The sequence below is a fragment of the Rutilus rutilus genome (assembly GCF_951802725.1).
Source record: "Rutilus rutilus genome assembly, chromosome: 12".
In the NCBI taxonomy this organism is placed as follows: Eukaryota; Metazoa; Chordata; class Actinopteri; order Cypriniformes; family Leuciscidae; genus Rutilus; species Rutilus rutilus.
The window spans coordinates 26111551-26133904 of NC_140217.1; the positions used below are offsets into that span (position 1 = coordinate 26111551).

At 37.7% G+C, this 22354-nt stretch overlaps 1 protein-coding gene across 1 annotated transcript in view; it reads right to left on the bottom strand.

Annotated features, from left to right (window-relative positions):
- The window catches only part of raver2 (ribonucleoprotein, PTB-binding 2), a 65774-nt gene that overhangs the window by 24140 nt on the left and 19280 nt on the right, over positions 1 to 22354 (bottom strand). Inside the window, exons 3-4 of the mRNA XM_084426773.1 lie at positions 11274 to 11746; positions 1741 to 1932 (exon numbers count right to left, since the gene is read on the bottom strand). Coding sequence (XP_084282899.1) covers positions 1741 to 1932; positions 11274 to 11746 — 665 coding nt within the window. The remainder of the gene's footprint in view (positions 1 to 1740; positions 1933 to 11273; positions 11747 to 22354) is intronic.

The window sequence follows — 22354 nt, forward strand, 5'->3', positions numbered from 1 at the left end:
TATTGTTGACTTGCACACAGGAGCGTATACAAAATGTTGTACAATAAAATTATCTAGAATGAAAATGTCCCCTGTCATAATACCACCTGCCCAAAGGCTATTAGCTATTTTAAAAAAAGGAAGGATAAGATCTTTGATATGTCCTACATCATTTTCCTGTTTCATTAGGATACGTCTAACATAATAACGTGGATACACAAATTGCTTTCATAAAATAATTATTTCATGGGGTCTTTAAACATATTCCATCTTTAAAAAATAACCAAAAATCCTCTTCTTTCTCTTCTCTGCATTTCTCCTCTGCTCTACTAGCTTGTTTCCTAATCTAGCTTTCTAATATATGTGGCATTGTATACAGAAAATCTGTGACAAATTGCTTATGCTCCTCTACTGAAAGTCACTTTGGATAAAAAGCTCCTGTATAATGTAAAATGTAAAAAGATAACGGTAGTCAGATATTTTATTGTCCACTAGAAGCGAAAAGCTGAACAATGAAATCAATCAATGTTCAGACGTAGCAAACTGCTCTGCCAACAATATACTGAATTCTGCCACATTCAGTCCCACATTCAAAATGAAATGTTACATTTGAAATGCCAGACAAAAAAAATCTACGTTCTAACAAAACATCAATGAGAACCACTATCTGAGACATGAAGAGACATGAAGGAACATGACAGAGTGATTTTGTGTGTGTAGGCTGGGCTGTATTCAGTTGTGCTAAAAGACAGTAAAATGTGGTCTGTGAATAAGGTTGTCACATAGACAGCAAAAAAAAAAAGATGCTAAATACAAATAATAAAATGCAACTAATCATAATATATATATATGTATTATTCAGCAGACACATTAAAGTGCCAGCAAAGAATTGTACATTATTACAAAACATTTTTTTAATAAATGCTGTTGTTTTGAACTTTTTATTCATCGAGAATCCTGAAAAAAAATCTAATCAAACTCAAACTTTTGAATGGTAGTGTATATATTACATATCTTTTTATAAAATACTGTATAACACATGATTATATATATATATATATATATATATATATATATATATATATATATATATATATATATATATATATATAAATATATATATTTTAAAGACTTTATTAAGAACAAGGATAAGAATCTCTTCATCATGAACAGAAAGCTAAATACTGTATGCTTACTTTTTTGCTTGCTTTACTTTTATCTTACTCAAGGATTATACGAAAATGTGAACCAGACTGCATTAAATACATATTCACCAGCAGCAAAAAAATAAACATGGTTTGTGTCTACCACAATGTGTATTATGTAGTGAATTATTGGGTGCTGAGAGCAAGAAACCAACAAAATTAAAGAAATGTTTAGAAACCAAACACTCAAACTATAATCTGAGTCCCGAAGCAAAATCATTGTGTTGAAGAACATCAGTTAACGCTCGACACCACTGAACCACTGACAGTCTCTTCAGGACAGTGTTGTTTTAGACAGACTGCTAGTTTATGTGGATCTGTCCAGCGCGATGAAAATAGCTCTGTGGTTTATTTCAGGCCTCGGAAATGCAGCGGAGGTCTGGAGATGTCTGAAACAGCAGGGTTTGTATGAATACTGTAATTAAACTGTCACCACTGCTGTTTCACACATGCATGTGTGTGCGTTAATGCTTCTGCATGAATGTGTGGGAAACGCTCTCGTTGCTTGCTGTGACGGTAATGGCACTTGTCCCCTGTGAATGTGCACGTCACTCACCACACCCTGAGCAGCGATGAGGGCGGCGAGAGTGCTGCGTCCAGAGGTTCCTGGGGGACAGAGAGACAGACGTATCTCCTGACCCTGGATCAGCTGTCTGTCCATCTCCAGCAGCATGGCTTCAGCCTGCTCCGCCGTCTCATACTCCACAACGGCGAAACCCCGCACTGGACTTCCCTCATCCTGAGCCAGCTACAACACACAAACACACACACACACTGTGTTGAGAGATCAACAAATCTTGCCAAAGGCATGTGATTTTGGTACATCATTACAATCCAATTTTATAATCATATCTCGGTTCTTGCGATGCATGATTATTTTATGAAACCATAAAATTAACAATTTCATTCATTTTCATTAAAATTCTCAACTGGAAGCGAAATGTATCTGCAGACATGAGATCTCAGCTCTGCTGGGTTGTGCAGAGCCTTAAGGAACCACTGATTTGTGACTTCTGGTGTTGATTTGTGAGCTGCCTGCAGCTAAAAGATGTGGTTAATGATTGTGACATCTGACATGAGATGAATAAAACCCCACAGCATACTAAGCACTACTTTGATATTAGAACGGAAATTGCGTTTTAATTATTGAGTATTTTTCCTTGTGGCAAACATGAACTTGTCTGTTTATTGATACTGCGGGGTCCAAATATCTGGGATCACAAATTATATATATATATATAAATTATATTATTAGCATGTCATTATTATAGTATTATCTGTACAAAGGATTTCAAATTTGCTTATCTGATTAGTGACCTAGAAATGCAGTAGAATATTTCATTCATTTTTTTAACTATAATTTAACTATAATTACTATCCTAAACCCCCTGTTTTAGGCAGCAAGCAGCATATCACTGGATGTTGTGACTTCTTTGCTGAGTCAGTGAGAAAAGTTGCATTGCAAGGTTAATCAAAAACAGAGATGACAACATTTCATACTTTCAATAATCCAGCCGTGTCCAGATCTGAAACTAGACTCTGTCTGTGGGAGAATGTGCTGTGTTCAAGCAGGCAAGTCAATGCCTTGTTTATAGTTTTTTTTCATGACTCTGGATGGGGTGAAAAGAAGTCTGGCTTTGCTGCTACAACATCTCTAACATGCAATGCCTCCAAAAAGTACATGGTCACTTAAGCTATGCTTTAAGATGCATGATTTCCATCGCATTAGGTAACAAAATATTCGGGACCACTGTACCCAGCAAGCAATTTTGCAATTAAAACACATCTAATAGCGGTCCAAACACAGGCCTGATGTCTAGGCTAAAACAAGGCAAAATTTGGGCAGTCAGTGGAAATTTAATAGATGTCTAACTCTAAACCATAGCCCAAGAATAGACTAGTCATCAATTAGATAACATGTCAAAAAAATGAAACCAAACACCTTGTAATCACTGTTGACTTTGCTTACATGATGGAATATCATACGTCTCGCAAGTTATTTTGGCAAAAACGACATGTAACCAAATTCAAGGTTATTTTGGCTATAGTGGGTTACTCATAGCCGGACTATATGGGGTCTATAGTTAACCTAGCCTAGACGGTGAAATGAAGGCTATTGCTTGCTGGGTACCGGAGACGCACATTAAATCAAATTGCAAGCAAGAGTATTTAACGATAAAGTGATTCGCCATAAAAACTTGCACATAAGCTTACTTGCAAATATGCTAAAGTCTCTCTAATTCCCAGCACAATTACCAGGCAGTGTTTTTGAATCTCACAATCCTAATGAGAAACCACACAGGGAATCAAGAACATTCACAAGGTGAGCTTGAGTAAACACACACAAACACACACTCTTCCAGATGTGTTGTGAGGTGTTGCCTTTCATCTATGTGCGTCATTTCGTCGAATTGGCCTCAAGGGAGTACAGCGACACCTCATCAAAACATCTCCACCAACTGCCAAGGACTGATCAGTGGAAAGAACAGCCTCCTCTACCTCTCCTTCAACACATTCAGCTTAAAGCTAAGTGGATACCATGACTTATAAATAATCCGGATCATGATCATATTATATATTTTGTGCCGATCAGTCTCTTTCTCAGTCAATTCGGTTCATTATTCAGAACAATGACTCCTGTGCTTTATTCTGATTCACCAACTTTGACTGATTCATTACAAAGAATCTCACTAGTTAAGTGATTTGTTCACGTTTTATGCGGTTCATTTCCTTTATCCATGCAGTTAGCAATGACAGATCAATAGAATATTGTGTTAACGAGTTTAATGCCAACATATTACATATTTTGTGCCACCTATTCTCTTTCTCATCACAAGCAATTCACAAGTTCACAACTCCTGAATAGCTGTGCAGTAAACACTGATTTACAGCCTTTCTACAGACACAGAGATGAACACAGATGGAGGGATGAGGAAAAAAAGGATGAAGGTTGAATCTAGGGGGGTGGAAGAAACTGATCAGCTATTGGCAGTTACTGGGATGGAAATGAGACCCCTGAGGGAACATAGATGGAGGAAATAGAGAATGAGAGAGAGAGAGAAGAAAGGGAGTTCTGGAGGGGGAGTGAATGAATGAACGGATAATGTGAGAGTGACAGAAGAAGAGGGAAAATATAGAGCGCAGTAGAAAAGACAGGATGTTGAGAGAACGTGAGATGAAGATGGGCTGATTAGAGGACAGACAGAAAAGAGTGGCATAAAGGATGATAGAAGCAAAAAGGAAACACACAGTCAGATTCAATGTGGGACCTTATACAACATGTACAATGTGCACAGACACACACATACATAGTACATGGTGGTGAGAGGAAACCATGAATCTGTAATGCGTACTAGTGTGGCCTGGATATTTCTTTCACACTGTCACACACACACACACGGCATACGTCCTTGGCAGTAATAATAAGTGGTGCGGTATGTCTCGGAGGAACCCGGGCTTATCTGTGCCAGTTATAATGCAGTCAGGACAGTGTATGTAAAAGCCTAAATATAGAGAAGGAAAAGCATTCGTCATTTGGAAGAGTGTCAAACATTTGTGTGTGTGTCCGTTTGAACACTTTGGTGAATGCACATCATTCCCAGAATCTCTTCCCAGAGGAACATTTTACAGCTCTTCTATAGTTCAGCAGTTTTATTGGCAGCAGTTACGTTTCATTTAAATATCAATAGATATTTTATCTAAAATTTCTTTCAAATAATATAGCCGAGAGCAGAGAGCATTAAGGTTGAAGCTCGTGTGAACATGATCCAAATAGTCAAAAGAATAAATCCTGTGGATGTTTTTGGGAACAAACTTCTAGAGTTTGTGAAAATTTAAATGAATTTACATTAAAGTGGCACCTAGAGTTGAAGGGGTGTGTAATTGCCTGAGTAGTGGGTGGCTCCATCCCACCAAATTCAGTGTCTCTATTATATGGTTTTTAATACCCAAATAAATGTAAAATTATTGACCAATGCGATACATTACAAAAAAATCCCTTATATCGACCAGTAACTGATAATGACTTTTACAGGCCTTCCTCTGTTTCATGTTCCTGCTCTCTCTCTCTCTCTCTCTTTCTCTCTCTCACACACACACACACACACAAGCTTGTTTACATCTTGTTTCAAAAAACCTAGTGAAAAGAGATATGGAATATGAAAAACATACATTTAGAGGCATAGAATAAATAAAAGTAAACTGTCGCCATCCATGGCTCTTATCCCAGCCAAAGACACCACACAGACAGACTAGCAAAATCAAACAGGAAGTAGATGTGTCTTCTTTGTATATAATGACAAGCTTCTGTGTGACAAATGAGAGCATAAAATAATTTCAATAAACCTGTTGAGATGCACAAATATTGAACTGCTCTTTTTCTCTCTTGGCCCAAACTGATTCTGTCACAAGTCTGTATTCTGGAGGGCACTTGACACAAATCTAATACAATAATGATCCGTGAATTTCCTCTGGTCGGCCTTGTCTCTACAAACATATTCCTAGAGAGGAAGGAGAGAGTGGTCAGGCAATCTGGGAGTAGTCACAACCACTGAGACGATCAATACAGCAACCACCTCCATTTAAACACACACAAACAATATACCCTTAAACCATAAAACACTCCATCAAAAGCAAATATTGTGCTTGAACATCTACATGACGTGTTCCCTCTGGCTCGGACATGGTCTATTTCCTGTTATAAATGGTTGACCTTTGAGAGCGATACAGATACCCCAGTGGGATTCGGGGAAAGAGGGAGCAGTGGGCAGTATGAATGAAAGAATAATGTCAAGGCACTGGCAAAGTACAAAAAATTCAGCCCTATGTAACCTATGTATGGTATAAGATCTTTTTGCAAAAATACCAAGATGGGTTTTTTTTTTAAGACGAAAACTGGAATGTCCCTTGCCCATACAAAACTTGTGGTCTAGATGATGTCTAAATAATCTCTGGCGCCCCCAGTGACCTCCTTAAACTCCTCAATAACAATAACAACAGTGATACTAGGCCTGTTCGCACCAAGACGAATGTTGAGCAGTGTTATTTTAGAATCATAGAAGTACTATAATAGTTTTTATTAATATTTTGAATTCATTTTTATTTTTATATTTTCCGGTTTCATTTGAATTTTAGTTAAAGATTTAGTCATTTTGTTGTGTGTACATAAAGTTACACTAAATGAAAATATATGTCTCGTCAACTCACTGAAATAAAATAAGTTTTTTAGCGAAATTTTCCACCGGACAAAATTGCGATTGTTAACTCATGATTTCTGTTCTGTCTGTGCGCACCAATCTTGCACTTCTATCTACTCCTCAACCAGACCACCTAGAGACTTCGGGTTTTTGGCATTATGTTAAGGAAGGTCTAATCTCGGGAACGCACAAAAAAAATCCAGGAAAAGATTTTGGATTTCCTGGAAATTCCAGAAAAAATTCAGTTTTTTGCAAATTTCTCGGCAACCATAATAGCTATCGAGTTGAAACAAATTGCAATCGATAGCTTCTAAAATGTACAATAATATTAGAAAAAAAGATTTGATCAAAAATCTTTCCTTTATGCTTCAAAAATTGAATTTTGAGTGTTGTGATCCCATGACGTGAGAAAATTGCGCTAAAACACTCACTGAGTTTTTATTACTTGTTTTTTTATAATGTCACTCCCTTAAATTAATGAACTGTGTGTGTACAGAACAGGATTAAGCACTAAAAGGTGAATTAACCAAATTTAGCTGCAGTGTGTACGTGACCATATAAATAAGTTGAAGTTTAAGTACTAAAATTGCTACAACAATAACTGATATAAAAATAAATGATTTAATAACGAACAAATAAAACATAAAAACTAGTGCTTTCAAATAGATTAATCGATAAATTTTTGCTTATATAATATGTGTATATATATCATTATATTTATATAGGTATATTATATATATACTGTATGTGTGTGTGTGTGTGTGTGTGTGTGTGTGTTAGATGCAATTAATCGATTTGACAGCACTAATAAAAAAAACAAATAACAATAATATTATAACAAACTAAATTGAAAATTAAACTGAAAATATAAAAATAAAAGCTAATTCAACATATATTACTACATATAATAATACTATAAATAATACTAAAATAACAGTGGTCGGAACAGACTAATTATATTTTGAAATTGGACCAATTTTCTGTTGCTGAACTGAAAATTCATGCTGAACACTTTACCTTTTAAATACATAACAGGAACATCACCACAACCTGGGAATAAGTGCATAAACTTAGAAACCGGCACATACACTCATGCAAACTCTAATACATAGTGATAAAATGGAAAAATAAAAGCAGTACAACAATTCATGGACAGCAAAACAATAAGCATTTAATTGTTGCATTTAAAAGCATTCAAAAAAAACAAATGGATGTATACATTTTTCAAATGACCTACATGTGGTCATTAATAATGTAGTAGCATTAAAAAACAGATCACTTAGCCTAATCTGTATGGGATCAAACATAAAACATTAATGGTTACTTATTTTAAAAGCATATTACTCTATGTGTCTTCATTTACCATCTTCACATGAGGTTGTCGTAAAAAGTGACGTGTGTGTGTGTGTGTGTGTTATGACAGCCTTCAAAATCTACTGAGGTCAGCAGATGAGTTGACCTTTATATCAGTCCAAAGGAAAACACGGAGATTAACAAACAGAGAACATACAAAGAGAGAGCGACGAATGGATGAGGAAAAACAGAAAGAGGCAATAGCAAAATCTTTTCAGAAACCACTGGGCTAATCTCTAATCACGTCCACCTAAATATATCTGGATGCACTGTGTGTGTGTGTGTGTGTGTCCAGCTGTCAGTATGTGTCCCTCATATGTGCCAGGGGCAGAATATGTCCGTCATGAACGCGCTGAGTCATCTAATAACATAACTGCTGTGTTTCTCAAAAAGAAAGGGAAAAGGAAAAGAGTTGACAGAAGGGAGGGGGGCTGCGAGATGAATGAGTGACAAAGTGGGAGGTGAGATGCCAGAGAAAAAAAGATGCATTTTCAAACACATAATGGAGCTGACATTTCCTGCCAACTAAACTCAAGAGTGTTGTCATTTCATATCACATGAAAATGGTTTCGAGAAATAAACTTCAGCAGCATCTGTGGAGAGTCAAACATTACCTGGTCATCACTTCAAATAAGCCAGTAAACGTCATCCTTTACTCAACCTCATGTCAGTGTGACTTTCCTTCAAGAAGCACAAATGTGCACAGTGTACATTAATACAATTTGAGTACTTAAATTAGCCATTAAGTCAATTTGATGATTATTTTTGGTATAGAATATTGCAGTATCTATTATAAATTATTCATCTGTGCACATCGTTGTTGTTTTAATCCACATTCCCTCATAATCTTTAATCAAAATAGCATCCCCTCCCTCTTCCATCTCTTCTCGTCTCCGATTACATAATAGTAATACTAAAACAATATCTAATGCATAAATCATACTTTTATAAAACTTGAAGCATACATTTTTGTATTCATAAATGCCAATAAACACTATTATCGAGGAATTTGAATAATGACCAACAATTCATTTGTGATAGTTTGCTGTTGTCTCACTTCAGTATGCGTTAGTGGATATAAATTAAACTTCGTGTTGATTAAACTTCATAAACAGTGGCCAGCTGGCTTATTTAGCTTTATCTGGTTAATGAGCCTACTATTTAATTTCAATGAAACTAGCCAAAAAGCAGTCTAGAAAATTATGGATTTGTAAAAGTAATGATCTTTCAGCATATAAGCTATAAACTGAGGGTAATTATACACTAGCCTACCGTACATATCTGCATTTTTTGTTTTACTTTTGAAGTGATCCACCACCTGAAAAAGGTTTGATAACCACTGCGCTATTACACCAGAAGGACTGAATAAACCCTGAAATAACTCTATTTTATATTTATATTGAAACAGCTGTGTTGAAGAAGCTCAATTAGGAGAACATTACTAGAGTCACTCTTTCCAATCACTGTGCAGTTTTGAAAGAAGCTTTTAGATCATTAAAACCTCCTAAATATTGATGAGACATTTTCTGTTGACATAAGGCACATTTTGCATCTTGTTTTCCGGCATCTCCAGCACACAGATGAGCTGAATCACTTGCGCAGTTCATCGAGTTATCTCATTTATGTACAGTAGTGGGGGGGGGTAGCAATATTCAGAGAGCTCCATTATTGATTCTTGAAGCAAAGCTTGAGTATTAAAGAGGCCTGAGAGCACTGTGATGCAATTTAAGGTCAAAGTCCTGAGAGCTTGATGCATCTCCAACGCTCCAGCAGATGGTGTGGGTTTAATGCTGCTGCAAAGCTTTATGGGATTGAGAGGGTGTAGCGTATTGATTTCTGTGTTGGCTGGTGTTCACCCTAACTGTAGATCTGAAGTCAGTGTTGCCCTTTAGCTTTAATGGTTTTGATTAGGATGGAGCTTGAGGAAACCATATCCTGCATCAGCACTTAAAGGCAGTTTTCCTGGGAGGTATTGATTTCTGGAGAAGGTCTGCATGGGGAAAAGCTCTCTCTTATTAACACAGTGGCGAGAGAAAGCTAAGCAGGGTTTCCACATAAGTCCTCGTCACCAAGTCTGGCAACAGAACTCAACCTCTAATGCCAGATCATTAACACTTCCCTAATGACTAGGTCGGGAACAGACAACTGGTTTGTATTCAGAACCTGGTCCATTTAAAAAAAAAAAAAAAAAAAAGTAAAAAAAATTGGTAACGAAGAATGGTTCTCAAACCTTTATTCTCAACAGAATGAAAATAGTGTTGCCAGTGAAGTCTGATTTATGACCAAATGACTCTTATGAGCTTTTTTTGGTGAATTATAATGAGTTGGTTCTTTTAGTGAATAAAAACAAAGAGCAATCAGTTTAGTCTGATTACCAAGCAAACGACTCTTCTGAGCCATTTCTTTAAGTGAATCAGAAAAACCCAGCACAGTGTAGTTGGATTCCCAAATGAATGACTCTTATCTGCTGGTTCTTTTTAGCAAATCAAAAGCATACAGCACAATCAAGGTGGTGTCATAATTCTGAATGAATTACTCTTATGCGCCAGTTCTTTTTTTAGCTAATCAAAAACATGCAGTGCAAACAGTTCAGTTTAATTACCAAACAAATTACTCTTATGAGCCATTTCTTTAAGTAAATCAGAAAAACCTACCGCAATCAGTGTAGCTGGATTCCCGAACAAATGACTCTTATGAGCCGGTTTGGTTACACTTTATTTTGATGGTTCCCTTTAGACATTCTGACACCTACATGTCAACAAACTCTCAGAGTATTAGTACACTGGTAGGGTTAGGGGTAGGGTTAGTAAAATACGTTACTTGCAAAGTTACTTATAGTCATTAGAATGTCTAAAGGGGACTATCAAAATAAAGTGTTAGTCTCCATAAGTCTCCTATGAGCCGTTTTTTAGTCAATCAAAAACCTACAACATAATCAGTGTTATCCGATTACCAAACAAATGATTCTTATGGTTCTTTTTGCGAATCAAAATGTTACAGCACAATCAGTGTAGTCTCATCCTAAAACAAATTAACATTATGAACCAAATTTTTTTAAGCGAATAAAAAAAATACAGTATGATCAATGTAGTCAGATTCTCTAACTAATAACACGTATGAGCTGGTGCTTTTCAATTAATCAAAATCACTGAAAAGCTGACATTTTAATTATATTCTGACAAACTTTTATGGGTGTTTTTATGTCATTTTCTGGAGACGGACAGTTTGCATCCTCCTCAATTTTGATTGTATTGAAATGAACATCAGAGACAATATACCAAACTTCTCCTTTTGTGTTTAGCAGAAGAAAGAATGTCCTATATGTAAATGAAATGCAATTTTTTTTGGGTGAACTACCCCTTTAAAAGACTGCAAATGGCAACCACATAAGTTCTCTGTTTGATAAAATAAATATACATATCTCCCTTACTTCTTCAAAGGCAAAATCATTTGTTTTATAAACTAATTATTTTCCAGCCGTGTCGGTGGAAGTGAAATGCCTGAATAAAAACACCCACTGCTACTTTTCTCCACATCTCACCTGGCAGAAGACGGGTTTGTAGCTCTCTGAAAAAATGTGAGCCAGCTCCTCCGAATCTTCAAAGTCTAGCGGCAGGCGATCCACGCATAGGCACTTGGAGTGGAGGTGTTCAGCAGAGGTCAGCTGGTTGACGTCAGCCCATTGCACCATGAGTGCGCGGTCACCCAGCGGTTTGCCCAAGAGTTCTGACCGTGCCCTGGAGGCCGAGTCCTTCTTCATGTACTCCACAAAGCCGTAGCCTTTGGAGTGACCCGTAAGGTCACTGTACACCAGGAAACAGCGCTCGATGTTGCCATAGGAACGCACCAGCTCCTGAAACTGGCCGGCAGTGACTGTGTAGGGCAGGTTGGTGACGCACAGGAGGGAGTCCGTGGGCTGAAGCTGGACGGTGATGTCACGGCCTCGGATTGATGTCTGGTGCAGAGTTCGGATGGCATCCTGTGCCTGGTCACCATTTAGAAGAGTTACGAAGGCTAGTGAGACACACACACACATACACACACAGACACAAAAAACATTAATGAAACACTCAAAGGGCAATCAAATGGACATTGAGTGTAAAAAACAACAAGAGTACAAGAGTATTACGACCTATGTGTGACACTAGAAAAAATATAAAACTGTGGATCATGCTGAGTCTAACAAACACAAATGGAAAAACTCATCAAACTTAAAAATTAACATACACAGGCCAGAGAAAAACATCATTATATAACATCAAACATAAAATAAAATTGCAGCTTTATGTTAGTAGATGCATTTAAATTTTTTTTTGTTATATCACTGAAACGAGAGCAGACTGTGAATGAGGGCGCACACACAGCAGAACCTAAAAAAAAAGTCCAATTCTAGTGCAGACATCATCACATTTATTATATGTACATGTAATTCACAATGCATGTTTATAGACCATGTTCCTTCTATGCATGACACTTTATGTCAGCATGAAATGAAAATTCACCCTATGTATTTTCTAAATGCATGTTATTGATCTGGGATGATTCATTCGTGCATGTTTCACTTATTTCTTCTCGTAATTTGAATGACGTATGCAGGACTTAAACCCCGCTCCTGCAAGTTCGAGTTCATCTGCCTCCATTTTTGAGGGCCACACCCACATCCCAAAATCCAATCAACCACTGACAGATAGAACCAAGTCCCCATCCTACATTTTTTTATTTTTCGATAATCCGTTCCACTCGGACTTGTCAAAATCTGGGAAAAAACATCTGCTGCTACTTCCGTTTCATCCTGACTTGATATGAATAAAACCTCTTATTCCAAAAAACAAAAAACAAAAAAACATTTAAAAGTTAAAACTACAATTTTACAGATTTTCTGTTGGATTGGCTCTTGGCAGATGGCTCTCAGTTTATTAACCTGATTCATTCCTGAAAACGTGACAGTACGGTGAGCCTGTCATTAAATAATTCTTTAATTACCATTAAATTCAATGAAATAATTTAATTAACTTCACAAGAAGTCTGTCCATTTAATTATCAAACATTTTACATTATTTTTAATAACAGGACACATTGTTAAAAACTGTTTATCACTCTTGCATTGAAGTTAATCTCATTTATACTTAATTTTTTGTCCTTCTCTCTCCCCCCCTTTATACCTCCCTTCTTTTTAACTAGAGTAAAGTATAGATGCATAGATAAGCATATATTGAAGCATAGATAAGCATTTTCTTATCCGACAAAGAAAAAATACAACGTGAACAAAGAACAGCTAACACAATAATCTTAGAAATCACAGCCACTTTACTGGTGACAGCGCTAAGCAACCATTTTTTAAAACACAGGAGGAACCTGATTATAGCCTTCGTCTCAATCTGTGACAGTTATTAGTTTCTTTTTTCTTGGCTAAGTCGAGTTAGGGGGTTTGTGTGATGGGGGGCTTTATTGTAGCAGCATAAAGCCTATAATTCTTCTGCCATGAGACATCTAAAATTACTCATTAATGTACAGTGCAGTCATTAGTAAGCGCTACATAGGGACTGACATGAAAATGACTAGCATGACGTGTCAATAGAAGATGACATTACTGTCTATTGCAGATCTTTTGTGGCTTCTTTAGGTCCGTTGTGGTCAGTATGAGTCCAGATCGAAGAGTTTATCATTGGCTTCTGCAAACATCATGAGACAAAGGCACAACAATTACAGCAATTATAAAGTTAAAATCACAGCGTTGAGCCTCCTCATCCCATGAGCATTGTCTGTGCTCCGTTTCCCCGTTCTTATTACACTCATTAGGCTTTTCGTTAGCTCTGAGATGATAATATGCTGGGGAGGAGTAACACTCACTCAGTTAGTGTAGTGTATGACATGAGCTCTACTCACACCGTGAGAGCTCATCGAGATTCATTAAGCCAGGGTGTGAAAGATCACAGCATTTAAAACAAGCATGGGCTTGTATCTGTTAGCACACGGGCTTAGATGATTGATGCAGTAGCTTCTGTCCAGGCTGGGTAAATCTCAATTTGCAGATTTTTGCTACATGCACTAAATGCACTTATTTGGCGATGCGAAAGTAGACCTACTGTCATAAAATAACATATTCATTTCATACAACAGACTGCTTTACTGCATAAGTAAGTGTAAGCATCTAGCTAACACAAATCAGGCGTCTAAACCTTAGGCACGTGTGCCACTTTTGGCAGGCGGAAGAGTAAACATAGGCACACAATGGAGAGGGTGGTATACTACATGATTATTATTTTGACTACATACTGTATGATTATTTAGTTGATTTTTGGAAATTATGAAATCAGGGTCCACTCTAAAAGCTTGGGGTCAGTGCACATTTTTTTTTAAAGTCCCCCTGTGGTGAAAATCAAGCTTTTAATGTTGTTTATACGTCTATGTGGTGTTTTTAATATGCTTTAAGACAAACCGTGTGCAAATTCATCAGTCAACACCATTACTGAGTATTTTCTCTTTAAAACCGCAGTGAAACAAAGACAGGCTGTGTCCGAAATCACGCCCTATACCCTTAAATAGTGCACTATTTGAGGGGACAGCCATTTGTAGTGGTGTCCGAAACCATAGTGGATGTTATCGAGTGCACTCATTCAATCCCACAATGCACCGCAATAACGAGTGTACATGGCGCAGCAGCTGAATCAATCATCCATCCATTTTCCAAACCGTACTGGTCCAGCGTAATATCATACAGATAAATTCATTTTTAATTGATTATTTAATTATGGTTTATACAAGCTAGTTTCCATAGCAGAATTCAGGATAAATCTTTTCATTACTACTGGAGCTTCTAGTTAGTTACGATTAATTATTAAACAACAAGCACAAACTATGCAAAAGCGGCAGCCCTTCCGACGTACTCAGTGTCTGAATTCGCTCACTTGTTTTCACTCACTCCTTCAAGTGGACTATATTAGTGGAGTAATGTAGGGAATAGTGAATGAGGGTATAGGGGCGGTTTCGAACACAGCAACAGTCTCAAAAACGTGGTTCGAAATCGCTGGTGTTTCTGATTCTGACGTCACAAACTACCTTGTTACCAATCATGTCAACGTGTGATCGTCAGTGAGTGGATCTCTGAGCTGGTGTGAGTGAGTGGAGGCGGAGCTTATTTGCATATTCATAGAATTGCGTATACTAAATGTAGCAAAGGTGTAAAATTACAATTAAGTTATTTTAAGGCATGAAAAAATTTATTTTCAAGGAAAAAAACGTTTAAATTTGTCATTTTGGTGATCAAATATGAGTTTTAAGAGATAAAATTATTGACTACAAGGGGTTATTTACTTCAAATGTTTGAACAGTATTGTGGAATATTCTTCACATTTAAGCCACCAAAGTTAAAATATGAGGAACCAATCATGATGTTTAAGACCAAAACCTCTTACCAGTCTTTAAAAAAACTTAAAGTTTGGTACATTTCTCCTCCAAAAATGCTGTATATTCAAATCTTCAGTCTACAAATCACAAAATAAAGTGCAACCAAATTTGAGCAAGCCAAGCTCCCTATGAGTGAAATCCCAGAAACGCCTTTGACGTGCATCTTCACTAATCTGCCTACTAAACACTGTAGCAACGTGAATGATGATTCAGCCACTGTGACACAGACATACGCAATCACTGTGGTTCTCGACAACTAGGTCTGTGGCAAAGAGCAGGTGACGCAGCTCAGTCCTGGTACTGTGCTCGTTATGGCTTGTTAGGCCTTGTTCAGACTGGGTGTCATTACCAGATGGCTGCAATATCTTAGCAGACCAAGGCCATGAGCGCCAGGCCAAGTTTGGGTCCTTCAGGCTGTGCATTGACAGAGTGTCCTCCCCCCACTAGCTGCCTTCAGCAGCAGAGTGCAAACAAGCCTTCCCCTGCTGCTTTACAGCATGTCAATTATCAAGCAGTCAGGCAGACGCACATGCACACTATCACAAACACGCAGACATGCTCTGTGATCCAACTACTGCTTTATGGCATGACCACTGGCAGGTCAGAGCTACACAAACACGTGCATACCTGTAGTTCCCAAATGCAACTATATCAATTCTAAGGTCACAGGACATAACGTTAAATTTAACGGTACAACACACACACACAGATTTTGGCGTCCAACCGCTATATCTCAGCATGTCAATTACCACTGAAAACACCCAACAAAGCTGACAGCTGCCATACTGTAGATTTGAAGAATGTATTCTGATGAACATGCAAAAGAACAAACAGACACACTCATCTTTTATCTATTGTGTAAAAACAGGCTTTGGAAATGTATTTTTATAACTATAGAAGGGCCAAATAGTTCATAACATTTGGCTCCCTTGATGGTTCTTAGGCCATTGCAGATGCAACAGTGAGCCAAAATTCTGTCAATAAGTTCAGTTAAAAAGTGCAAGTACTGTGTAGAACCAGTGATGAGATGCTGTCTGATGATGCCAGCATAACGTGATAATGTATGGAATAGACACTAGGGCTGCGCGATTAATTGATTTTCGATTTCGCCGTCCAACGATTATGAAAACAAGATTATCGAGGTAAAGAAATGATTGTGCTGTTGCCGCATTCCTTTCCTTTACAGCGGTGCATTTTCTTTCCTCCCAAAAAGCCTAAACTTAACATCCAAATAAGCCAAATAAGGGAGTATTGTAAAATGCAGTCTACTGTTACTAAACTGTGGGACATGCTTGATATTAAACAGTGTTATTAAAAGCTCATTAAGCCGCAAATGAGACACTGTTCCCCAGGCAGCTTTCTATGAGTGCGCTCCGAGTCTGAGTCGAACATGGATAAGCAAATGGGCTTCGGATACACGACTAAATGCGTACACACATAAATGTGAATTGCCATTTTGGAGAGTATTCACATACACAGTGGGTTATGTCTTAAGTAAACGTACACAGTTGAGAAAGAAAGCGCGTGTGTAACAGTATATTGGATCCGTGAATTAGCCTAGCTCTTAAAGTGAGAGCAGCCTAATAAACCTGCTGCAGTCTGTCATTAATGATAATCAAACAACAAATGACAAAGTAAAACCACTCACTAATCCTGACTGAATAACTTAAAGGGTTAGTTCACCCAAAAATGAAAATTCTGTCAGTAATTACTCACCCTAATGTTGTTCCAACCCCGTAAGACTTTCGTTCATCTTTGGAACACAAATGAAGATATTTTTTATGAAATCTGAGTGCTGGTTCACACCTCCACAGGCTTATGGACAACTTGCTGGCCCATAAAATGTATTAAAGACATCGTTAATATAGTCCAAGTGACTCCAGTGGCTCAATCTGAAGTTTATAAAGCGACGAGAATACTTTTTGTGCGCAAAAATAAATAAAAATAACGACTTTATTCCACTATTCATTTCATTCTCTCTCTGTGCCTCGAGTTAGTTTACGTAGTGTTTTTACGCATCACACACATGACCAGCATCGCCCAATAGTGAGCCTACGTGGTGACGTGCAACACAGACGCGCTGCGCAAAAACACTACGTAAACTAACCCGAGGCACAGAGAGAGAATGAAATGAATAGTGGAATAAAGTCGTTATTTTTGTTTGTTTTTGCGCACAAAAAGTATTCTCGTCGCTTTATAAACTTAAGATTGAGCCACTGGAGTCACCTGGACTATATTAACAATGTCTTTAATACATTTTATGGGCCAGCAAGTTATAGTGTCCATAAGCCTGTGGAGGAGTGATCCAGCTCTCAGATTTAATCAAAAATATCTTAATTTGTGTTCCGAAGATGAACGAAAGTCTTACGGGTTGGAACAACATGAGGGTGAGTAATTACTGACAGAATTTTCATTTTTGGGTGAACAAACCCTTTAAGTAGCTTTAATAAGGATTAATCTATATTTAATGTGTACAGTAAGACTGTGCAGTGTTATTTTACATTTTGTTTATTCAATTGTTTTAGGCTATTGCTTATCTGAGTAACACTTTTAGTCCATCTTCCTGAAAAATGTAAAATAGTTCATTTAATTTGTAATGAAAACAAATCAAGTGCTATGACAAAAGAGTTTTGAGGTCAAAACATAGTATTGGGCAAGGAACCACATGAAAATAAGTCCATCTAATTAACTAATCTAATCTGCCCCTTAATCATAATTTAGGAATCTAATGAATAAAAGTTGTTGGTGTTTAACTGCATCTGGTGTTCATTTTAGCTGGAAACTGCAGTGAATTGTATATATATAGGTCTGTTTTTGGAGTTTTGCAAGAATGTAGGTACTAGAGGCACATTCTTTCCAATGAGCCTTCGTTGAAGGATCCGCCATCATTATCATGGAGTGTCCTAAATAAAATCTCCTCATCCAAAACAGATCTGAAAAAACCCATGCATACAAGTCAAAACACAGAAGCATAAAGTAAATGACAGAGCTATTTTCATTTCCAACCAGGCAAACAAAGATCCCGGATAATGGAGCGGTTAAATGTTAGCATTATCCAGCCTCAATATTCAAATGTGTTCTGCTCTTCAGCAGCCACGACTTTGGCCTTTGTCCTCCTATATGTTCATGTTTTAGTGTGAGAGTGTGTGTGCTCCTTCTCCAAAGCCGCCTACATTTGCCACTGCATCAATTAATGATGATCTCCTTCTGCTTTCCCTGCATCAGTCATCTGGCTGAAGTGGTTATCGGGCCGAGCAGTAACTCCCACACACTCCTGTAAAAAGCCCCTCTAAAGCTTCAAGTGGACAACGAGACCCCCACGCCACTATTGGATCCATTTGCGGCCCCCTCTCTCGATCTTCATCATCTGTGAGATTGAGATGCATGCTGGGTCATTGTTCTGATGGAGTGCTCATGCTGTCTGAATCACTTACATCTGTCACCTAAATACATGCATCATCTAAATAAATGGGTCTAAATCTTACGAAACTTGTGAAGCTCAATTCATATTTCACCTCAAAAATACCACTAAGGAAAACAGAAATCCTTTTAGCTTAAATAAAAAACAAAAACAATTCCTTCTCAACACTGATGCAAAAAATAATACATATTTTAAATTGTGAAGTATTTATACGTCACAGGATTATTTGTCATACTGCCTTTATACTGACTTAAAAATAAATAATAATAATACAAATCATGACACAGCAAGTTTTACTGTAATAAAAGTTAAGGATAATCTTTGAGAATAATGTGCCTTAATTGCCATGAAAATAATGCAAAATAAACCTAAAACATAAATAGTTGTTAAAAGGTTCATTCTTGAAAATGTTTTTAACCACGATTATATATTCCAGTTTCAGCAGGGCAAAAAACAATGCTCATCTCCCAATTTGTGATTCTCGAAGGACAACCACATGACATGAGCCAAGAGAGTGGGCAGCCGTTTCCGGTGTGTTTCCCTCATAGATCACGCGTGTCAGATAGCAGCAGTTTTTAACGCCTTTGATTTGTCACTGTACATGCTGATGAACTGTCCGTTGGGAGTGAATGCAAACGCTCACACGGCAATTAATTTCAGGGCTGTAAATCAGTCATTTAGAAATTGGGCACAGCAAACAACAGCGAACATAACAAGAATCGAGGTGTGAAATGACAGCATGTGGGCTTCTAATGGTGTACTTTGCCTTCCTTTGGGACTTGAATTCAGCTGTTATCTGTGCTGTCTCTCTTTGTGATAAGCCACTGTTGAGAGAGATCAGTGAAGTGCTGTCACAGGCATGAGAAAAATCCTGAGATGCTGAACCGATGGATGAGCGGTTTTATGCTATTGTCTGCATAAACGTCCATATTTTAAGGATCTGTGTATGGTGGGAGACATTGTATTCTAAATATGTTACTACATCCAGGACTGACAAAATAAAAAAATATCATCTGAAGTGAAGAACAACTGTTCAAAAGAGTATAAAGTTGTAGTCACCCATTGAGTCTTGTAAGAAGCTTCCAGGGTAAGCATTTGGCTTGCTTCAAACTGGCAGAAAGCTTAATAAAGGTTCAAGCGATTGTAAAATATAATATAATATAATATAATATCCTGTGCTTCACCGCCATTGTCTAAGCAGCTTGCCGTTAAAAAGAACATCTATAAACTATCTCTTTCTATGACCTCATATCAGTCGTGACCAGCTTGTCTTCACATTGTAAACAAACACAAAGGCAATGTTAAAACAAAAATCAAAAGGGTCTAATAATCACTTAATTAGACACCTTCATATATCCATCCCTAATTGATACTTTTAAAAATGTGCAACGACACACACACACACAAAGCTTCACAAAAGGGCCTATATGAGCCCCTCTCGATCACACCTAGTGAAGTAGGCCATGAAAGGCCAGAACATTGATGGCCTATCAAAAATAATTGGGCAAAATCAGCAGGGCTGTATGTGAGCCCTCATATATTATGAGGATGAATGAGGATAAAAATGTACGCAGACAGAGAGAGACTTTTATCAAAGAAGACTCCTAACGTCGTGGTCACTAAGGCAGCTTGAAAGCACTCTACAGACATTTCAACTGCATTAGTCCGAAAGAAAAGTGTAAATTGACAGTTAATAGGTGAGATCTGAGGACCACAGATAGGACTGCAACTGAATTATTGATGCTATTAATAAATGATCCAAAAAAAAAAAGCTTATAACAAACACTTTCTTCAGAACATATCAAGCCACCTCTTGTTATGCAAAGTGTTCTGGAAAAAAGCCTGACGGTACACATAAATATCTCTGAAATCTAAAGTAATGATGTATTAGAATAAAATATACAAAAGTAGATTACTGATTTATCCAATTAAATTATGCTGCCCTTTTTAAAAATCAAGATGATTTCTTTAATGAATACATCATATCAAAGGTCCTGAGAGAGAAAAGCCAGTTTTGTGCTTGATTACCAGTATGCATTTTAAATTCTCAGTTCTCCAAAAACATTTAATGCAAATATGACTGATGTCAAAGGAAATGTGTGTAATTTTTTAGATGTTTTTCCTATCCAAGCTTAACTCGCAGAGACAACTATAAGTAAGCCTATCTAAGGATAATTCCCTGAAAAATATAAACACTGTGGCACTTTGGCACTATCAAACCATTGCTGTGTGTTTTGTTTTGTTCAGAGAAGGTCAATAATACCTGGAGAAAGTCAACTATTAACATTGTTTCAAATGATACGTTACATGCAAATTCCAAAATATAGCAATTATTTCTGTAGTTTTGCATCAATGCTAACTAGGCCTATTGAGCCGGTGTGGTTCGAGCCGAATCAGCGTAAGCTCTTTTGATCCGTATGTGTCTTCATTATAGGACAGTGCAGTTTAAACAAAAGTCCCATTGTTTAACTTTTTCCCATACCCACCACATCCATTGTCATTCTGCTGCCTGTCCGGGACACCACACATTCCTTCAGAATTCCATCACGTAATGGATGCCCCTATTGAAACAAGTGAGCTTTTTTAGTTCTATAGTATAACTATAGAGGATGGGAAAATCCAGTGCGGGTGACGGTGGGATCTAAGTGTTAAATTAACAGGCTTTGTTTTGTAATGCGCAGCCATTAACAACTGCTTTCAAACCACGGAGCAAATTTTTTGAGCTCGGTGATGGGGATCTTGAGTAAACTTTGCATAGGAGATGGAAGATAAATATTTCTCATTACCTAAAGAGATGAAGCAACAGCCCGGAGCAAATCCCTCTATGAGAGTGTGCACCTTCACACACACACACTGTCTGTTGTTTTGTAATTACAGGGAAAAACATCTTTACAAGCCACTCTTACCACCTCTATTAGAAGCAAAAATAAGAACACAAAGTAGAATTCACAAGCATTATTTTACTAGAAAAGCTATGCAGTCATATAAACGGGAGGGAGAGAGAGAGACAGAGGAAGGTGTGATCCCTAATGGTCTTCCCAGACACTGACAATTCAATTAAATGCACTAGTGTGTAGGTTTTCTTGTATTACTCTTTTCTCCAACTGCTGTAAGTCTATTCTTCCACATCACTCCTGAGTGCAATAAAGACAGCAGCTCTCAGTGCAGAAACACAAAAACCTATGCAGGATTATTACTGATAAAAATGATCATGAATCATGCATTTCCTTTGAAAACCAGAGCTTGATTAGAACTTTATACTAAATAGCTTTATACTAGAGCTTTGACTAAACATTCTAATTCCAGTGGATCCTCAAACTGTTGGCAAAACCTCATACAGTAGCTCCACCCGCATAAATCGTCAACTTTTTGGAGACCGTCTCTGCTTGTTTGCAGTGCAAGGACAAAATAACTGGTTTTGCACAGACGTTGTGCAGTCAGGGAGGATGAAGAACCAGTCCTGTTGGTGTTTTGGCATATCCGGACTTGGTTCTCGGAGCTCATGCTCCTTGCAACAGCCCCTCCCTGTGGAATCAGGGACGGGGTACAATCTGGCACCCGTGTCTAGACCTCTGGAACTCCACGTCTGGCCCCACGTCAAGACTTGAGTGGGCTATCACCAGCAGTGATAGACACTATCACTCAGGTTCGAGCCCACTCCATGAGGCAGGCCAATGCTTTTAAAGGTGGTATCAGCGATTGTGGGTGACGTCACTTCTGTTTGTGTTTGAAGCGAGATCCCAAACAAACCCAGTTAGCTCGCCCCTCCCTCCCGTTTCGTGCATCATGAAAAA